Source organism: Rana temporaria, chromosome 7 (genome assembly GCF_905171775.1).
Source record: "Rana temporaria chromosome 7, aRanTem1.1, whole genome shotgun sequence".
NCBI classification, from domain to species: Eukaryota; Metazoa; Chordata; class Amphibia; order Anura; family Ranidae; genus Rana; species Rana temporaria.
This window is the reverse complement of record NC_053495.1, coordinates 157,694,637-157,716,357: the sequence shown is the minus strand read 5'-3', so window position 1 is coordinate 157,716,357 and position 21,721 is coordinate 157,694,637. Positions and strand designations below refer to the sequence as shown.

The 21,721-nt window shown below is 43.3% G+C and overlaps 1 protein-coding gene across 1 annotated transcript in view; it reads right to left on the bottom strand.

Annotated features, from left to right (window-relative positions):
• Positions 1 to 21,721, bottom strand: part of XPR1 (xenotropic and polytropic retrovirus receptor 1) — a 187,494-nt gene that overhangs the window by 142,504 nt on the left and 23,269 nt on the right. Inside the window, 1 exon segment of the mRNA XM_040360240.1 lies at positions 5,889 to 5,940. Within this exon segment, the coding sequence (XP_040216174.1) occupies positions 5,889 to 5,940 (52 nt within the window).

Here is a 21,721-nt window from a genome sequence, read left to right as displayed (position 1 = left end):
GCGTCGCAAGTTACGGCGCGGAATTCAAATGGATGTGATGGGGGCGTGTTTTATGTAAATACGTCGTGACCCGACAAACGTTTTTTTTGAACGGCGCATGCGCCGTCCGTGGGGGTATCCCAGTGCGCATGCTCGAAATTAAACCGGAACAAGCCCATGCTTACGACCGTGACGTCATTCTACGCAAATCCCTATTCGCGAACGACTTACACAAACAACGTAAACAATTCAAAAGGCGACGCGGGAACGCCGGCCATACTTAAAGTGGAGGTTCACCCTTTAAAAAAAATTCTGACATCACACGGAGTCGCGCCATCCTACCGACAGAATGACAGTGTTTTGTTTTTTTCTCAGCACGTACCTCTTAATCCCGATTTTCACCACACGGCAATCCCGCGGGAGTGGGCGTTGCCAAGCACTGCCTGTGATTGACAGGCTTCCGAACGGCACATACTGCGCGTCACATGTTGCCGACAGAACCCGAACGTCGGTGCGCAGGCGCCGTATAGAGCCGCACCGACGTTCGTTTTTTTCGGCAACCTGTGACGCGCAGTATGCGCCGTTCGGAAGCCTGTCAATCACAGGCAGTGCTTGGGAACGCCCACTCCCGCGGGATTGCCGTGAGGTGAAAAATCGGGATTAAGAGGTATGTGCTGAGAAAAAAAAATACTGGCATTCTGTCGGTAGGATGGCGTGACTCCGTGTGATGTCAGAATTTTTTTTGAGGGTGAACCTCCACTTTAACATTGAGTTCACCTCATAATAGCAGGGGTAACTATACGCCGGAAAAAGCCGAACGCAAACGACGTAAAAAAATGCGCCAGCCGGACGTACGTTCGCGGATCGCTGTAACAAGCTAATTTGCATACTCAACGCGGAATTCGACGGAAACGCCACCTAGCGGCCGCCGAAAAAATGCACCTAAGATCCGACGGCGTACTAAGACGTACGCCTGTTGGATCGATCCGAGATGCAGTCGTATCTTGTTTTGTAGATACAAAACAAAGATACGACGCGCAAAATTTGAAATTAAGAGATACGCCGGCGTAATTCTTTTATGGATCTGCCCCAATATTTCTATACATTTATATAGATTGATCTCTACATACACACTAATATTTACCAAGGCATATGGGCTTCAGTTTGTATAAAAGCAGCATGTGCAGTAAGATGTGCAGAGCTTTCAGCAAGCTTTGTTCGAGCCGTTACCAGTTTATAAAGGCTAAACTCCGATCATAAAGCCAACTGAGCCCAGTGCTGAAAGTATTTGTCGTCTGAGAAATACATTTTCCAAAAAAAAAAAAAAAAAAAAAGCATACAATTCTTGATTGTCAGGATTCTCTTTGCAGCGAATGGGCTCACATCAAACCAGGCCCTGCCTACAGTCACCAACACAAAGCACCCAATGTCCAGTTTACAAATGCCAGTCTGGGTAGTGGGCAAGCACAAAATTCAATGCTGATGTCAGTGGAGTAGGGAGCGATCGATATGTAAAGGAACACAATATGACGCTGCCCTCAGGGGTTACAAGGACCGTCCATATAGTAGAAATGAAAAGGCCATTCTGGCTTGAGGCAAATTCTGTAGAATTTTGAGGTTAGTTTTGCTTCTGCCCTACATAAAGCAGTACTACGGGTACAAGTGTTCACCTACGTGCCAACAGTCCAACACACGAGAGGTCCCTAGCCAGCATATTATCCCTGGCCTTTTCTGCGTGCCCGTCTTTGGCCATCTTGACTAGTCAGCACAGGAGGGAGGATGTGCACTGTAGTTCTGTCATGCCAGCACAAAGGGAGTGTGCCGGAATGTAAACTGAGCCGAGTAGGAGGCGGGGGGAGCTGCACAATTGTAGTGTCTGGCCCGTCCTGCAAATGGCAGAATGGAGAAGGGCACATGGGACCAGCAGACTTTGCAGAGGTGCCCTGACAGCTGCATATGTAATAAAAGCAGGAACAGCATTTGAAAAAAGGAGGACGGCAATGTTTTGTTCAGAAGCTATGGAACTGCATAAGGGGCATTTCCGAAAAGATTGCCGAAAGTGAACTTACACTTTATTCCTTAACCACTTCCATACCAGGCACTTACGCAGCTTCCCACCCAAGCCAATTTTCAGCTTTCAGCACTGTCGCACTTTGAATGACAATTGCGCGGTCATGCTACACTGTACCTAAACAAAATTGGCGTCCTTTTTTCCAAACAAATGGAGCTTTCTTTTGGTGGTATTTGATCACCTCTGCGATTTTTATTTTTTGCACAACAACTTAAAAAACGACTGAAAATTTAGAAAAAAATTAAGTTTTAATTTTTTTCTGTAATTTTTTTTGTAAATAAGTTTTCTCTTTCAATTATGGGCACTGATGAGGTGGCACTGATGGACACCGATAGGTGGCGCTGGTATGCGGCACTGATGGGCACTCATGGGTGGCACTTATGGGTACTTATGGGTGGCACAGATGGGCACTGGGCATGGATGGGCACTGAGGGGTGGCACTGATGGATCCATGTAGGCAGTCAGTGCCCATTTGTGGGCACTGATTGGCATCTTTATTTTTTACTGCTTTTTTTATTATTATTGCCCCCCCTTTTTTTTTTTTTTTGCCCTTCCCTGCTGGGCTTCCCTGGTGGTCCAGTGTGGCGATCCGAGGGGGGGCTGCGCTGATAAACAATCAGCGCAAACCCCCCCTGTCAGGAGAGCCGCCGATCGGCTCTCCTCTACTCACGTCTGTCAGACGCGAGTGAGGAAGAGCCATCAACGGCTCTTCCTGTTTACATCGTGATCAGCCGTGATTGGACACGGCTGATCACCGAGATCGGAGATGCAGGGGGTCAGACTGACACCCCGCATCCCCGGTCGACGGGCGCGTGCGGCATGAAATCCTGCAGGACATCAATAGACGTCCAGTCCGGATTTCAGAACCACTTCCCGGACGTCAATCTGCTATTGACCGGGCGGGAAGTGGTTAAAGACAATGGGAGTTATTTACTAAAGGCAAATCCACTTTGCACTACAAGTGCACTTGGATGTGTGGTCGCTGTAGATCTGAGGGGAAGATCTGAAATGAGGGGAAGCTCTGCTGATTTTATCATTCAATCATGTGCAAACTAAAATTATGGTTTTTATTTTCCTTGCATGTCCCCCTCAGATCGACAGCACTTGTAGTGCAAAGTGGATTCGCCATTAGTAAATAACCCCCACTGTACTTACGGTAATTCAAATGAGTTTAGCTGTAACCAAACAAATGCTACAGATGTCTGGGGAAATTCTGCAATACAGAGATCACAAAAAGAAGCAAAAACATTCTTCTATTGGACTTTCAGTGTGGGACCCATGTGGTTTCTCTACAAGGCTCCCTATAGCTACAGAGAAAGACTATTTTCCTCAAACTATAAAAAGGACGCGTAACAACCAGATCCTCCTCCACTGCATGCAATGACATCGCTTCGAGTCTAAATTCCTTGTGAGGGTGATGAAGGGCTGACAAACAAATTCAAAAGAATGCTAAACAGATTAAAGGATATCTAAAGTCCAAAAGGTTGTTCTTGTTTTGGAAAAGGGAGTTAAAGTGTTACTAAACCCAGGACCCTGCATTCGCTATATCCGGTCTCCCACTGTACACAGAACATGGAAATGCATTTTTAGTAAATATAAACTGCTAAATACCTTTTCTCATCGCAGTATATAGCAGTCTTGTGACTTTATTAAGTGTGTGGTTAAAGCTTGTAGGAGACATTTTCATTCTCCTCTGACTGTCTTATGAGACTGCAGAAGCCCTGACCCTTCTGTCTGGACTGTGCCGATTGGCACTGTGCTGATCACATGCACCCTTGGGGAGGGGGGGGGGGGGGGGACACTCTAGCAATACACACCAAACTGAGCGTGCGCAGAGTGCTCCCAAGGCTCTGTACTCTCAATAGATGGATTGGGGCAGTAGAAGGGGAGGGTCAGAGGAGACAGGATCAAACAGACTTTACACGATGCAGAATTAACACCTTAGGTTCCAGTTAGTATAACAAGCATGCTTTACTGCATAGACGGATTTTACTTTTTTGGGGGGTTAAATAAGACCTTAAAGGTTTTGGAAACCATGGCTAGATTTTATTGTCTGTGTACTCACAAGGGAGATAACCCCATCCATTTTACTCTGGTGACCATTGTCCGACTGAAACTGGAAAAGGTGGTAAATATTTCACTTTTTCTGGTGACAACTAAAAGTGTATTTCCCTCCTTTTTAGAATAATTTCCTGTACTTTTCTGCCATGTCTACAGGACAGGAGGTGAAGGGAAACGTCCCTAATGGAACACGTATGACAAAAAAAAAAAAAAGATAGAGGTTTTAGCCAGTCTCTACTTTACTCCAAATAAAATAAAAGGTTCTTGCTTAAGAGCTGGTTCACATACGGGCGACTTTGGGGGGCGACTCAGCAAGGCGATCTCAAGACGACTTGAGAGGCAACTTGCAAAATGACTTCTGTATTGAAGTCAATGCAATTCGCCCCGAGTCGCCCCCAAAGTCATACAGGAACATTTTTCTAAGTCGGAGTGACTTGCGTCGCTCCTATTAGAACGGTTCCATTGAATAGAGCGGACTGCGACTTGTCAGGTGGGTGAGTCGCCTGACAGGTCGCCCCTGTGTAAACCGGCTCTTAGGTAAACTAAAAACTTATTTTAAAGTGGAGTTCCACCCATAAATAAATAAATTACATCAGTAGTTTTAAAAAAATGTCATTAGTCCTTTACGAATTTTTTTTTTTTTTTTTAGATGCCTTCAAAGTGTTGTTGCTAGGCAGAATAGTTAATCTTCCCACTTCCTGCACCTAGGTGCTTAATGCTTCCTAACTTACACCGCACAGACTCCTGGGAATGTAGTGGGTGTAACTTTCCAGGAGTCTGTGCATTCCCCAGTCTCAAAGAATCATTTGACTTGGACAGCACAGGTGCTGAAACCTGATCTGACACTGCTTGTGCAGCACTGAGCATGTGCGAGATTTGCAAGGCTGAAATCCAGGAAGTCATACAGTCTGGCTTCATGATGCCCACACTTAAGATGGCCCCAGTCAATTTCTATTTTATAAAGTGTTTAAATGCTGTAACAACCTAACAAAACGGACCTTAGTTTACAGACTAACTTTACTAGAATACATTAAGCTTGTGTATTACAGGGGAATTTATATTTAAAAAGTGAAATTGTGGCCGGAACTACGCTTTAACTCAGACATCACAGGCAACAAAAAGATTTGCCAACATTTGCGCTGTCATGACAAATGCACCTAGCCAAGTGCCATTCTGCATATGATACATGCTACATATTGTTTCAATTGTGTACAGGTAATAAATCACTGAAAAATGCTAATTTTGGACAGCAAACTTCAGCTAGACGCAAGGTCTTCAAAAGAAGAACCAATTTTCAAAAACGTACACTATATTGTCAAAAGTATTGGGACACCTGCCTTTACCCAGGCATGTTCTTTAATGGCATCCAAGTCTTAGTCCGCAGGGTGCAATACTGATTCGCCATCACTGCCATAGACGCACTCCTAAACCTTGTGGACAGCCTTACCAGGGGAATGGGTCTATGGGAATGTTTGTGTACAAGCTACAATCAAGGTCTAAGGTGAAGGGCAAATCACAAGTTCGGTTAACATTCAGTATAATGTATTTCTGTAAATTGACAAACGAATTTTCTATGAATTACACTGCCAAAGTCACTCTGTGGAGGCACTAGATAGCCGTTTTGAATAAGGAAATGATAATTTAGAATGACAGCACTTGTTAAAACTTTTAAATAATTTATCATGTTTTTCTCAACAGGTCTATTTTTATGAAACTCATCTTCTTTGAAACACAAGTGTCTTTCCGGTCCATGAAATCAAACATGTCCCTTCCTTACCTTCAATAGACGGGGCCTGGTCTTGGGCTGCATACAACATCTCCTTGAAAGCCTGTGGGAGAAGAGTGCACATTAGAGTTAGTTGTCATCGAATGCCCATTCCAACAAAGCATGTAATCCATTGGAACAAAGCTGCAAGCTTAAAGTGACCCAACATCCCTCCTCTCCCACCAACGATCGTGGCGATACCTCACATGTGTGGTTTGAACACTGTTTACATTTGCTGGTGTGACTTACTCATGTGTTCACTTCGCTGCGTGGGAGCACAGAGGGATGGGGCGCTTTAATTTGACATTTTTTTTTTCTTGTTTGGTTAAAAATGTGATCACTTTTATTGCCATGATCCCTTGTGACAGTGACAAGTACTCTTTATGGAGGGATCTGGGGTCAGAGGCCCCAAATCCCTCCTTTGCACCTAAGCATTCAAAACGCCATTTTTGGCCGTTTTGAATACCGTCATTACTGGCTCCAGTAAACAGGAAGTGATGTTACTAGATCCGAGACCCGATCAAAGCTAATTCTGACTGGTCGCTTGGGCCTCCCGGTGGAAAGGGAAGTCCCTTCCCACTGCTTTGTAATAACAGCTGAAAGGCCAATTAGCCACATTGGTTTCCATTACAAGAAAAACGGTACGGAGTGATGCCTGCGGCTGTAAGCATCACCCCAATACTACTTCTTGAAGCCGTAAGCCAGATTTTGCATTACGTTGGCGTCAAAAAAAAAAAAAAAAAAAAAAAAAGCAAAAAGCGCTTTCTGGATCAGGTTGAGTTACAACTATGAAATGCATTACCAAAAGTGTACGTCCAGTGACCCATCCAGTGACCCATCTCGCACTACTTTCAAGCTTACCACCCTTTGTTAGATGTATGAATGGGGCAGAGAAACTTGCTTGTTCAAGTAGAAATGTTATCAACCTATGGACATTAAAAATCTTAGGGCCAGACCACACAAAAAAAAAAAAAAGTGTGCTTTTGCTCACAGTTCACACCACAAAACTCACTCTGGATGCCTTTCTGCATGCGCATTTGTTATGCCAGTGTGTTACCCCCAAGGTTCCCGGGGGGGGGGGAGGGGGGGCTTAATGCAGTAATATGTTTCGAAGTGTTTATTATGCATTTTGCCACATTCCAGTACAGTTTTGTGCAAAAAAAATAAAAAAGAAACGCATTTGGAACTCACCTACCTGGACTGCACTTCTGTGGTGTGAACCACCCCTAAAGCAATAAAGATTTTTTTTTAAATGAGCCCCCGCTGACTTCGGAGAGAGAGAGAGAGAGAGAGAGAGAGAGAGAGAGAGAGAGAGAGAGAGAGAGAGAGAGAGAGAGAGAGAGAGAGAGAGAGAGAGAGAGAGAGAGAGAGAGAGAGAGAGAGAGAGAGAGAGAGAGAGAGAGAGAGAGAGAGAGAGAGAGAGAGAGAGAGATTCCCTCTGCGAGTTTGTCTTATGCCACAAACCTATAACACCACCAGTTCTCCTGAAGCCTCCCCTCTTTGCTGCTTGGCTGGACCCAGCTGCCTGATGTCACATATAATTCAGAACCATAATTTCTGCATTGTATGCGAGGACAGAGGGCCCATCCACATACCAGGGGAAACAGGAAGAAAGACTGGGTAAAGATGGACGTGCAAGAGCCCAAACTGGAGTGGTGGCAGCGCAGCGCTGGAGGACTGGTTTGACAGGTTAGTCTGCCATAATGTGCCAATATATGTAATGCATAAACCTCCTGGGGGGACCATTAAAAATTGTGGATTTTAATATCGCTTTAACATCGCACCAACGAGAGAGACATAAACTAACTACACACTTTCGGCCTGATCAGCCGACGGTATAATGTATACAGAGATCTGTTGCTTTGCCATTGCTTTTTCAGCCAAAATCTCATACATCAAGTCAAGACCATTTGCAACATGCAACAGCCTGCAGACTGGGTATTAAACCCATTACACAAGCCATAAAACAGGCACATCTTTTGTCGAAGTGTGGCAATACAGATTCCAGCATTCTTCTAGGGCCCATTCACACCTTTACTCTTGTCATTGCGTGCATTTTACATGGTGAAGGCTCCTGTGTTTAGGCGTGTTGTGCTCTGAGTAGACTCTCAATGCATAAAAATAAAAAAAAGGAAGTTTACAACAGCCCTGTTTTTTTTTTTTTTGTGGTTTTCCAAGCAGATATCTATTTATTAAAAAAAAAAAATTGTACTGGAAAAACTGACACAGGAAAGAATCATTTGCACAACTCAGCAGATCTCAACTATCAACACCCATGTACTAAATGCTGTCTATTATATTTACTAGGTGTACACTATTAGTGTTAACTAGGTATTCGTTTTTGAAAGTGGAGATTGTCCTATGATTGGCCAGCTTAGAAGATCAACAGAAATCTAAAAATAGCAAAACTATTTGAATCATTATTTGACCCAGGTAAGCATACGCAGTTTTAGATTTGTGTTTAATTATTTCTTGTTAAAATGCTCCCGATGCCTGACCCAATACTTCATCGGCGGCAAGCGGACTCAGTGGGCGGAGAGCGGGCGGCATCAGTGGGCAGATCGTGCGCCCTAAGTGGGTGGAGCGGGCGAGCGAATTCAGTGGGCGGAGGGAGGGCGGCGTCAGTAGGCGGATCGGTCGCCGTCAGCTTGGACGCCCATCTTGGCACACCTTGCACTTGGTCACAGTAAGCCAGCAGCTGACATCTTGTTAAACCCAGCCCATATAGTTCAGGTTGGGTGTAACAAAATGTCTGTTGATCTTACTGATGCCGAGTGCAGTGTGTACCAAGATGGGTGCTGCAGCATAACATTTAAAAATGCTTTCCTCCTACACCTCCCTACTGTGTGATCTATGTATGGGATTTTGGGGAACGTCCAATTTACTTTGATATGCATCAGTGTGTTCTCTGTATTTCTGCATGTTAGTCTCTCAAATAATTTATATACATACATACATACATACCACACACACACACACACACACACACACACACACACACATATATATATATATATATTAAAAAAAAAAAACTTTCCTCATGTCATTTATTGCTGCATTTCAGTGCCTGCCCATAAGTGCCACCTATCAGTGCCCATAACTGCCACCCATCAGTGCCAGCCACCTGTCAGTGCCACTTATGAGTGCGGTCCATCAGTGCCAACCACCTGCCAGTGTAATAAAAAGTGATATGCACTTTAGTATCACTTTTTATTACATTTATTCATTTGTGTACAGTGAACACCACTAGATATTGCTGCTTTTAAACGTAAAGTATTTAATAATTGTTTACTCACAGTAGCGCAGAAGTTTTCACTTTTATCACCTGTCCGTGTCCATAGGTGCCACCTATCAGTGCCACCTGTCAGTGCCCAGTCAGTCAAACTGTCACATGGCATTAAATAAAAACTATCGGTATCGCGAGTACATGAAAAAAGTATCAGTACTTGTAATCGGTCCTAAAAAAAGTGGTATTGGGACAACTGTAAATAGGACACTTGTGTGCTGGAGTCCAGCGATGCCGGGACAGCAGCTGATCGGGTGCTGCTGTCGCCGCCATTGCAGAACTCCGCTTTAATAAAAAAAAAATTGGATAGGATTGGGCACACCTGCGATTTCTGTGAGGGGAATTTATAGAAATGTACACAGAAAAAAAAAAAAAAACAGTATTCGCACACATCTGAACACAAGATGCGATTTATTGTCAGTTTCCATTGATGTCTATGGAGAGGGAAAAAAAATCTCACTACAACGCAGTAAACTCGTACAGCACCCATTTTGTTGCCGCATTGCATTCACATTGTAAACGCAATGCATAGATGTGAATGATCGTCATTGAACACAATGTGTTTTTGGATGTTAAATCTATTTTTTTTTGTAATGTATCAAATCTGCGTGTGAACCAGCACTAAAAGTATTAAAGCTACCGTCACATGGGGGTTTAGCCACAAACCCCAGATTCCTGCCACAAGAATCAGCCGACTTACGGCTGGAATGATTGACAGGGTCATGTCAATAGCGGCGGTCGCTCAGCCTGTACAAAGTTATGACAGGCTGACAGCACAAGGTGCCGTTTGCATGTAGCCACATTCCAAGCTGTTGCCTGCAGTTCAGATGTCTGAGCCTGGACACAGGCAGATTCATCCAGGCTTGGTCACTTGTCCTTAACCGCAGGCAACCACTTGGAGTGTGCGGCTATCCGTGAACAGCCATGACTGTTGTCTGTCAATACTTTGTACAGGCTGAGCAGCCGCCACTCTATGCACACACCTGTCATTCCAGCCGCAAGACTCCGCTGACTCTTTCTGCTGGAATCCGGTGTATGCTGCCTTCATCCTTGTGTGAAGGAGGCCTTACATCCTCAGCGTTTTAAAACTTAAACACTATCAGCTTATCCCAAAAAAAAAAATTCACAGTAAAATTACTGTGAGCTCCAGTCTCCCAAGTGAAAATTAAAAATCGGCAGCTACAAAAACTGTAACTGCTGACTTATTAAACAGCCACTCACCTGTCCCAAGATCCAGCGGTGTGCTCACCCCAGCCGTTTTCTCCCTGTATCCTCCATCGCCGGCATCTTTACTATGGGCACCCGGTCATGACAGCTTGCAGCTTCACAGCCGGTTGTCTGCGGCGCTGAATTCTGTGACTGCTTCCGTAGTCTTCTGGAACACCCCAGAAAACCCGCCGGGGGGGGGGGGGGTTGAACTTCCACTTCCAATCGCCTGGGTGATCGGCGCGGAAGTGGGTGTCTGAAAAAGCTTTTGGGGAGGAGGTGGGGTACCCGCTCCCCACCTCCTCCCCAAAAGCTTTTTCACAAACAGAAGCGGGGGAGGAGGCCTTAAAGCGAAACTACCACTTTTGAGTGGAGCTTCGCTTTAACCACTTCAGCCCCAGAAGATTTTACCCACTTCCTGAGTACTTTTTACAATTTGGCACTACGTCGCTTTAACTGACAAATGCGCAGTCATACAACGCTGTACCTAAACGAAATATGCGCCCCTTTACCCCACAAATAGAGCTTTCTTTTGGTGGAATTTGATCACCTCAAGTTTTTATTTTTGCGCTATAAAACATAAAAAAAAAAATTTTTATATAATATCCCCAAAAACAACATTTCTTCATCACTTTAGGCCAATATATATTCTTATACATATATTTTTGGTAAAAAAAAAAAAAATTGCAATAAGCATATATTGGTTTGCACAAAAGGTATAGCGTCTACAAAGGAAAGATTTATGGCATATTTGTATATTTTTTTTTTACTAGTAATGGCAGTGATCTGCAATTTTTAGCGGTACTGTGACATTGCGGCGGACAGAACGGACACTTTTGATACTTTTTTTGGGACCATTAACATTTATACAGTGATCAGAGCTTTAAAAATGCACTGATTAATGTATAAATGTCACTGGTAGGGAAGGGGTTAACACTAGGGGGTGATCAATGGGTTAAATGTGTGTGTTCCAACTGTATTGGGATGGAACTGACTGGGGGGGGGGAAGAGACATATTGTTCCTACTCAGCCGATCAAGTTAATATGCCATAAAAAGTATTCGATTTCACATTAGGCATACCATACAAATAACAGATATTGCCATAACATGTAAAGCTTGTAGTTGACATCATAAACCCCAACATTCCAGGGGAGTAGTCTGTGTGGACATCTTCGACACGTTTCGTGCCACAAAGTATGCTTCTTTAGGAAGAGGTAACTTATAGTGACTAAAAATATACCAAACGCACAATATATGGAGAGGTTATCAAGCAACCAACGCATAGAGAAGATCCGTGAATGGCAAGAAGAGTAAAAGGAGATTTCAATCATCATGTAAAACAAAAACAAGCAAGGTGCTCCTGATCAGCCATCAAATGTTGTATTATACCAACAAACTTTTTTACCATACATGGAAACATGTACAGCTCTGATGGTGGGTAGGATTGAATACATCCCAATTAGCATTCAATTCCACTCAGTCACACCAACAGGAAGAGTCCAATCCTCCCAAGTCCCTCCTCTCAGATCTCAGCATTATTCAAGGAGGAAACACCTTCATATACACACATACGTACACATCATGTTGTGAAAGCTAGCCGCGATGCTGCTGGGCAGGATTCAATGGATCACAATTAGAATTCTATCCTGCCCAGTTAAATATGCAGACCAGTGTGAACAGGGAGAGTCCCACCCCTCAGATCCCGCCCTTGCAGAGCCCTGTTCTCTGGAAAGTGACTCATTTAAATATGGAGGGAACACCTTCATAATAACCTCCCATAGCCCTTCCTCTGTAGTCTTGCAGTAAGCCTTCATTATTTGCCATGCTTTAAGGCAGGAATGACCCAGGAGCAGGTATGACATTTACACTTTTCACTACCCACATGAAGGCCCAGAAACACCCACAGTAACCCTAGGATCTACCAACATTAACTCCCAGAACTGCTACAAGTGACTCCTATAGCACGCCCTGAAGCCACCGAGGCTCGAAGGATCATGGGACACATAGAAAAAGGACAGGAAAAGGAAGGAAACAGGAACTTTAAAATTCAGCCAGAAGGGGGAGTGACATCACAGACAAAGAAAGCCGTTTTATACAAAGGAAGGAAGTCACACAACCTGACAGCAGGGTTGTGATTCCTTTACATGCACAGTGCATCTGTTTTGGGGAGGAAAAGCTTGAGTTCTGCTTTTATATAGCATTTTAAAATATTTCAAATGGAAAATGGAACTAAAAGCACTGGACCTCGATTACTGACCTGCATCCATGAAACAATAGTTGCCTTCTTCAGTTTAAAACGGAGATCCGGATTCAGAAATACTGTAGATGCTGAATTTTAAAATTAGTACACTTAAAGTGGTTGTAAACTTGTTTTTACAACTTTTACCTACAGGTAAGCCTATAATATAAAGAATATCACCTAAACCTGTACGGTTTAGGAGATATTCCCCCTGCAATGCGCCGCTGATTGCAGCGGCGCATGCGCAGCGGGGATCCTCGGCTAAAGGACCGGCAGCCGCCGGACCTTGCCGAATTGAAATCTCCCGCGCGCATGCGCGGGAGTGACGTCATCGCCGCTCCAGCCAATCACAGCGCTGGAGCAGCGATACCCGGAAGACACGCCGAGTCAAGATGATATCTTGCTCGGCGTGGACCAGGTAAGTTCCCTACACCTCGTTTTGAGGTAAGTATTTCATAATGAGCTAATATGCGGTGCATACTAGCTCATTATGGCTTTTGCTTTTCAGGTGAAAAAAAAAACGCTTTAACTGTCCACAATTCCAGTGGTGTCTTCACCCGTGCAGATTTTTTTAATTGGCTCCGGGGTGCTGCCATCGTAATCACGGGTAGTGGAAACTGTCAGTAAAGCCTTGCAGCTTCACATTCTGTTCCCTACTGTGCTTTGTGATTGGCCCAGAGGCCCACGGGCTTTGCCGCTGCGAAAAGTCAACTAAGCAGAGCTTCCCCTTTTGGATGGAGCTCCGCTTTAATTTACCTTTGTCCCTGATACAGAACATGAATATGTAGACGAATACGTATCGGCCTAAACTGAGGGAAAAAATTGTTTTATATATTTTTGGAGGATATTTATTATAACAAAAAGTAAAAAAAAGGGATTTTTAATACAGCTTACCTGTAAAATCCTTTTCTTGGAGTACATCACGGGACACAGAGCGGCATATTCATTACTATGTGGGTTATATGGAGTACCTTCAGGTGATGGACACTGGCAATCTCAAACAGGAAATGCCCCTCCCTATATAACCCCCTCCCATAGGAGGAGTACCTCAGTTTTGTAGCAAGCAGTATGCCTCCCAAAATGGTCCCCAAAAAGAGGGGTGGGAGCTCTGTGTCCCGTGATGTACTCCAAGAAAAGGATTTTACAGGTAAGCTGTATTAAAAATCCCTTTTTCTTTATCGTACATCACGGGACACAGAGCGGCATATTCATTACTATATGGGATGTCCCAAAGCAATGCTCACAATGAGGGGAGGGAGAACATCTCCAAGACTTAGTTGAGAAAAATAATCTTAAATTTTAAATTTAACTCAAAAAAGAGGAGCCCCCGGAATCCGAGGGTCTCAAACTGCAGCCTGCAGCACTGCCTGCCCGAAGGCTGTATCAGACTTCCTTCTTACGTCCAACTGGTAGAATTTTGTAAATGTGTGGACAGAAGACCAGGTTGCCGCCTTGCAAACTTGAGCCATAGAGATCTGGTGGTGTGCTGCCCAGGAGGCGCCCATGGCCCTAGTAGAATGAGCCTTTAATGATACTGGAGGAGGCAACCCTTTCAAGCCGTAGGCCTGAGTGATTAATTGCTTAATCCACCTAGAAATGGTGGACTTTGCAGCTGCCTGCCCCTTCTTGGGCCCCCAACACCTAAGACACTGGCGTAAAAACTGAGGTACTCCTCCTATGGGAGGGGGTTATATAGGGAGGGGCATTTCCTGTTTGAGATTGCCAGTGTCAACACCTGAAGGTACTCCATATAACCCATATAGTAATGAATATGCCGCTCTGTGTCCCGTGATGTACGATAAAGAAAAATATGTTTTTTTTTCAAAATTGTCGCTCTATTTTTGTTTATAGCGCAAAAACTAAAGACCGCAGAGGTGATCAAATACCACCAAAAGAAAGCTCTATTTGTAGGGGGGGGGGGGGGGAGTGATGACAATTTTGTTTGGGAGCCACGTCGCACGACCGCGCAGTTAAAGCGACGCAGTGCCGAATCGCAAAAAGTGGCCTGGTGTTTGACGACCAATATGGTCCGGGGGTTAAGTGGTTAAAACAAGTGGTGTATAAAGTGGAGCTGGACTCTGGCACAACTACCACGAAGAAGAATTACAGTCAATTTAAAAAAAACACAACATTACTAATCTGCTTCCAACGAAAAGCGAGAGGGTTTTTTTTTTTTTTTTTTCACACCCACTGCACTCTACCGTAAGATCCGTGTGTCATCTTTCTCTGAATGAGGATCAATTGATATTCTGTCAGCCTAGCTCCTCTTTCTTCTTTTACAGGATTTGAAGAACACACATGTTCTCGGATCGGCCCTACAAATTAACCTGTCATTTCCTTCCTGCTATCACACGGCACGGAGCTGCTCCAGGCTGACAGAAAACAGCACAGAAACAAAAATGATTAAAACGACTAGCAACTGAACCGCTTTGGTGAAACAACAAAGACCTCCGCAGCAGGACTGAAATTTCTTCCAAGACAATGTGAATGATTTGCTGCTTATATGACAGGCACCCAAGTCCAAAACTGGGTTTTATAGTACAATGAGAAAAAAAAAATGAAAATAAAAAAAAAAAAAAAAAAAAAAAAATTTAACCTTTTCTGAATGTAAAAAAAAAAAAAAAAAAAAAAAAAAGAAAAAAGAAATAAAAATAATAAATAATAATAATAATAATAAAAACAACAATTAAATTTTATACACAATCTAAACATAAAGCACGACTTTATTTTAGGCATACAATTCAAACAGTCTTTCAATCTCGAGAACATATATTTGCAAATGTATGAAAAACACTAAAAATATATAAAGCGCATTACAAATAAAATCTATGTAGCGCGGTTAACGTTGTGCATTGGAATAAGTGTGTTGATCATAGGATCAAAGGATTAAAGGTGGTTTTGTGCGGTTTTTAGTAATCAAGCTATTCATAGGGAATACAGTAAATGATACGGCTTAAACCCAGGTAGGAATATCACATAAATACCAAATATTGAAAAGCAAGTCCTTTGTACATTTGTTTATTTTGCTTTCTATGATCAAAAGATACATGGGAACTGCTGGCACCTATATCAATCAATCACAATGTATTTAGTAAAGATAACTGGCTTTGCACAGCATGTTATAAATACTAAGAATTTTACAATCACATTAAAGTAGAGCATTACATGCAATCTGAGGAACGCGATGGCCTGCATCGGTTAGACTACATTTCATGACAAGTAAACGACCTTCTCAAGGTCATACGTTTCCTCATGGATTGAACACACAACCCCACCGAGCAGAGAAGGCTGAACATCTTTCTAGAATGGGAAGAGCTCGTCAGGAAGGGATGTAAGCAACACAAGGATTTCAGATGCATCTCTGCACACCAAATCGCTGAATCTGATGCTTTTTTCCCCAATAAATTATTACACATCGTTTGAACTTAGTCTTTACTATTGATTTTTCTTCAGGCACATGGGCTACTGTAGCTACCATCGTGGGAAACGTGACCTCTACTACCCTGGAGCAGACTGCAGTCTCACGAAAGTATATTGGAAAAGCCAAAACACTGGTTGCATGAAACGTGAACTGAAGAACCAGTGCCGTCATGCTCCATAGGACCGTTCCTCCATCAACACACATTATTCTGTGATACATAAAAGGTTTTATTCCTAGTGACCACATAAATACAGGGCATTTTGACCCCCCCCCCCCTTCTGCCCAGGCCAAATTTTCAGCGCTGTAACATTTTGAATGACAATTGCACGGTCATGCAACACTGTACTCATATGAAATTTTGGTCACCCCCCCGCCCCCCAAATAGAGCTTTCTTTTGGTGGTATTTGATCATTCTGCCGTTTTAAATTTTTTGCACTATAAACAAAAAGTAGCTACAAAAAAAACAAACAAAAAAAACACAATATATTTTTAACTTTTTGCTATAATTAATAAATTTATATATATATATATATATATATATATATATATATATATATATATATATATATATATATATATATATATATATATATATATATATATATATATATATATATATATATATATATATATATATATATATATATACACACACACACACACACACACACACACACACACATATACATACACACACATATACCGAAAATAACGCAATAAGCGTATATTTATTGGTTTGCACAAAAGTTATCGCGCCTACAAAAGACGGGATAAGTGTATGCCATTTTTATTATTGTTTTTTTACTAGTAGTAATGGTGGCAAACTGCGATTTTTTTTTCATGACTGACAATGTGGCAGACATATCGGACACTTTTGACACTATTTTGGGACCACATTTATACAGTGATCAGCGATAAAAATGCACAGATTACTGTGTAAATGTGACTGGCAGAGAAGGGGTTAACACTAGGGGGCAATCAAGGGGTTAAACGTGTATCCTAGGGAGTCATTCTAACTGTGGGGGGAGGGAACTCACAAGGGGAGGAGACCGATCAGTGTTCCTCTGTACTGTGATCACACGGATCAGTCTCCTCTCACCTTACAGGATGTGGATCTGTGTGTCACGTCCCTGCTGTGTGACAGGCAATCGCGGGTGTCCGGCAGACATCGCGGCCTCAGGCAGCTACCGAGCGACGCTGCGGGGGGGGAGTGTGCGCCCCCTAGAGGCTCGGGAAGCCAAAGACGCTATACGACGGCGGCCAGGAGGGACAGAGGGTTCCTGCCGCTGTCATATGACAATGGAGCAGTAGGGAAGTGGTTAAAGGGATTATAAACCAATTTTTATTTATTTTTTAATAACAGGTTATGCTTACAGGGATGGGACAAAAATATGGAAACACTACATGATTTGTAGGTGTGAAAGGGACGACAGGTTTCGCGATGAAAGAGGAAGTGATGTAACATTCTTTTGCTTCCACTGTGTGATGAGACACCCAGCTAACAGGTGGGACAATTCCCTTCCGTCATTCACTGCGCTGCTAGTAATACAGTCATGTCAGAGCTTACAGAGCTTCAAAGAGGCCAAATTGCTGGTGCCTCCGACAAAAGTTGCCAATTTATTTGCCGTGTTGTGAGATACAGTATCAAAAAGGTTAGGACGCCATATACAGTTTCCGAGAAATGTTGTCTGATAAGCATAAGCACTTTTGAGATCGAAAGAGACAAAAAAAAAATTGTTATTGGATTCCATTATTCACCATCCAAGACTTATATTTGTCAATTCCCAGGAGAATTCAGGCAGTCTTGAATGCCCAAAACGGCCCAACACCATATTAAGTACCGATTTTATTCTTTTACCATACTTATTTCTATAATTTTGTCCAACCCCTGTACCTGCTCTGTGCAGAAGTTTTGCGCAGAGCTCTTCTGAAGTCCCCAGTTGATGTTTCTGGCTCCTCTTCTCCGTGTTCCCCCATAGGAAGCAGATTCCTATAGTGGCGCACCTGCGGGCTCGATCCCAAGCAGTGCGGTCTGATAGTGTACTGAAATTAACATTTCGGTGTCTAAACCGAAAATTCGGAATGCACTCGGCCAAAGCAGAAACTGAATGTAATTTAAAAAAAAAAAAAAATAAGTGTGTGTACACACACTTTTACAAACAATTTGATTATATTTGACTTTTGAATATGAATTGCCGCCTATTATTTTTAGAAGCGGTGTTAAAAATACTGCTTGGTGTATTTTTGAAGAATAATTGACAAACGCAACTCCCCATAGAAATTGACATTTGAGTCACATGACCTATAAAAAAACAGAAGCTGCTGCTCTCGAGCACAGCACTGGATCAAGAACAAGCTCAGGTAAATATAAGGGGGACTGGAAGGGAGAATTGAACACAGAAGGGTTTTTACCTTAAAGCGGGGGTTCACCCTATAAACCCCAAAAAAAAAAAAATGTTTTCTTCTACCATAAAATCAGGCATTGTAGCGCGAGCTACAGTATGCCTGTCCCGATTTTTTTATCCCCGTACTCACCGTGTACTCGTACATCGAAGATACCGACTCCCCTCGGGGAATGGGCGTGCCTATGGAGACGGAGGATGATTGACGGCCGGCTCTGGCGCGTCACGCTTCTCCGGAAATAGCCGAAATAGGCTGGGCTCTTCACGGCGCCTGCGCATAGCCTGTGCGCAGGCGCCGTGAAGAGCCGAGACCTACTCCGGCTGTCTTCGGGGAGAGTGACGTGCCAGGGCCGGCCGTCAATCATCCTCCCTCTCCATAGGCACGCCCATTCCCCGCGGGAGCCGAAATCTATAATGTACGAGTACACAGTGAGTACGGGGGTAAAAAAATCGGGACAGGCATACTGTAGCTCGCGCTACAATGCCTGTCTTGATGGTAAAATCGTGTCACTGAGGGTGAACCACCGCTTTAATGCATTAAGATGATGGGGAAAAAAAAAAACAAAAAAAAACAAAACAAAAAAAAAAATCACACCTTCTACCTTTACAACCACTTTAAAGTGTAACTAAACCCTATCTGATCATTTATTTTATTTTGTTGAGAAATCGCTGTGAAAAAACACCTCCTAGCAATTCAAGACAAGGTCAGAATTCATGTAGCATTTACTTCTTGGAATCCATCTGCCCTTAGCACAGGCACGAGGTTGCTTAGCTGAGAAAGTCCCTCCTATTCTTCAGGACAGAGAATAAATTGCCCATGAAGACTCTTAGAATGAAAGACATCATTTTGGCCTAGGCCAGAAACCAGGAAGCAACGGATGTAATATATATACACACACACATCTCTCCATCTTCCCAATTATTAATGTTAGCAGCATAAGGATTTAAAATAATTGTTGATTGAGAGAGTTTAATTCCGCTTAGTCACCTTTTTTTTTTTACACTTCCACAGCCCAACATGAAAGCACACCATGAAGCAGGAGGTTTGCATGCTCTATTCCGTACACAAAGGTTTTAAGAACGTTTTAAGAAAAACCTAATTAGCTACTACTGACTATTCGTCCCTTACGTCAACCAAGCGTAATAGACATAAATAGAAACGTTTTTTATTTAAATAAAGACGAGAGGAGCCGGTCTCTCTGCGAGGAATACAAGGCCAACGGCGCTCTCACTAGCCAACAGACGATCCAAGCTGCACCCAGGATCAGACTGTAAGCACAAGCATCTGTTATTTGACTGATCCCAATAAAACTGCGTTCATTCTCAATTAGGATTCTGGGTAACGGGATTGCTTTTAATGAATACAAACAAAAGAACAAATGTGAAAAGCCCAGAACCCCACTGAAACTCATCAGTAATCATCGTTAAGGCCTCCTGCGCACTGGGTATATAAAAAGCGCTGCTTTAAGGCTCGATTCACATCTAAGCAGGTTTTCGATTGATTTGTTCTACAGTGCTTTTTGCGGTGCTTTCTTTTGTTGTCAGGCAGATTAAAAAATAAATAAAAAATTATAGTAAATTTACAGCAAAAAAAACAAAAACAAACACGCTACATGGTTTTCTGCAGGTTCTGTTAAAAGTCTATTGAGCCCATAAAAAAAACAAAAAAAAAAAAAAACACTGTTTTGCATTTAAAAAAAGTCGCCGACCCTTTCCAAAAACGCAGCAGCTGAAAAAAAAAGAAAAAAAAAAAAAAAAGAAATAAAAAGCATAGAAGTGAACATGTCCCATAGGAAACCTTGTTAAATGAACTGTACTGTTTCTGCGAAAAGAAAAAAAAAGCACCAAAAAAAGTATAGGTGTGAACCAACACATAGAGGCTTATGGGGAGCACATAGGTGCTTGCAGGCATATTAGAGGAGCGTTTAGAAGCAGAAAGAAAAAAAAAAAAAAAGGAGGAGAGGAACATTTGAGCAAAAAATAAAAATTGCACATGCGTTTATGCAAATTTGAGCGTTACAGGATTCTAATGGCCAGAATAAATGAATATCATGGCCAATAGAATGCATTAACTGTGTGAAATATGTGGCTTATACTGCCTTTTTTTTTTTTTTTTAACAGCTTTTGTCCTGCCAGGACGCTCCGTGTGCATGAGGCCTCATTGATTTCACCTAGAAGATCCAAAACATTGACCTTTTGGCGAGATGTGGAGCGCCGTCTTAATTAAAATTAATGCAAATAATTCCTTCTTTTCTAATCCGAAAATAATATTGTAAAACAGCGGTGTCAAATTATAAAAAAAAAAAAATGTTTTAAAAGTAGGACTGTGGAAATTAAAGATTAATTCCTTGATTACTCGTTAATTTTTTTGGATCGGTACTAGTGGTGCAAACGGATCCTAAATGATCCGTGAACCAAACTGGTCACCATATGCGGATCGGCACACCACGTGATCCGCTGCTACCTCAGCCACAGGAAAGGCCGCGACTTCGGCCTAGCTCCCAGAGCGGCAGCCATCTTGGTCCACCCAGCGGTGGCCTAGAGCAGCGTGCTGACGTCATCACCTGGCCTCAACTGTTTGTGTTTGGCCAGCTTCTCTGGCAAGACTAAGCAAGCACTAATTTTTCTATACAGTGGGCGAGATGTCTGTGGGCCATATTACAAAGGGGGGGGGAGAGAGGTCTGTGGACCAAATTACAATGGGGGGGGGGAGAGGTCTGTGGACCATATTACAGTGGGGGAGGGGAAGAGGTCTGTGGATATTACAGTGGGGGGGGGGGAGAGGTCTGTGGACCATATTACAGTGGGGGAGGGGAAGAGGTCTGTGGATATTACAGTGGGGGGGGGAGAGGTCTGTGGATATTACAGTGGGGGGGGAGAGGTCTGTGGATATTACAGTGGGGGGGGGGAGAGGTCTGTGGATATTACAGTGGGGGGGGGGGAGAGGTCTGTGGATATTACAGTGGGGGGGGGAGAGGTCTGTGGATATTACATTGGGGGGAGATGTCTGTGGATATTACAGTGGGGGGGAGAGGTCTGTGGATATTACAGTGGGGGGGAGAGGTCTGTGGATATTACAGTGGGGGGGAGAGGTCTGTGGATATTACAGTGGGGGGGAGAGGTCTGTGGATATTACAGTGGGGGGGAGAGGTCTGTGGATATTACAGTGGGGGGGAGAGGTCTGTGGATATTACAGTGGGGGGGGGGTCTGTGGATATTACAGTGGGGGGGGGGTCTGTGGATATTACAGTGGGGGGGGGGTCTGTGGATATTACAGTGGGGGGGGGGTC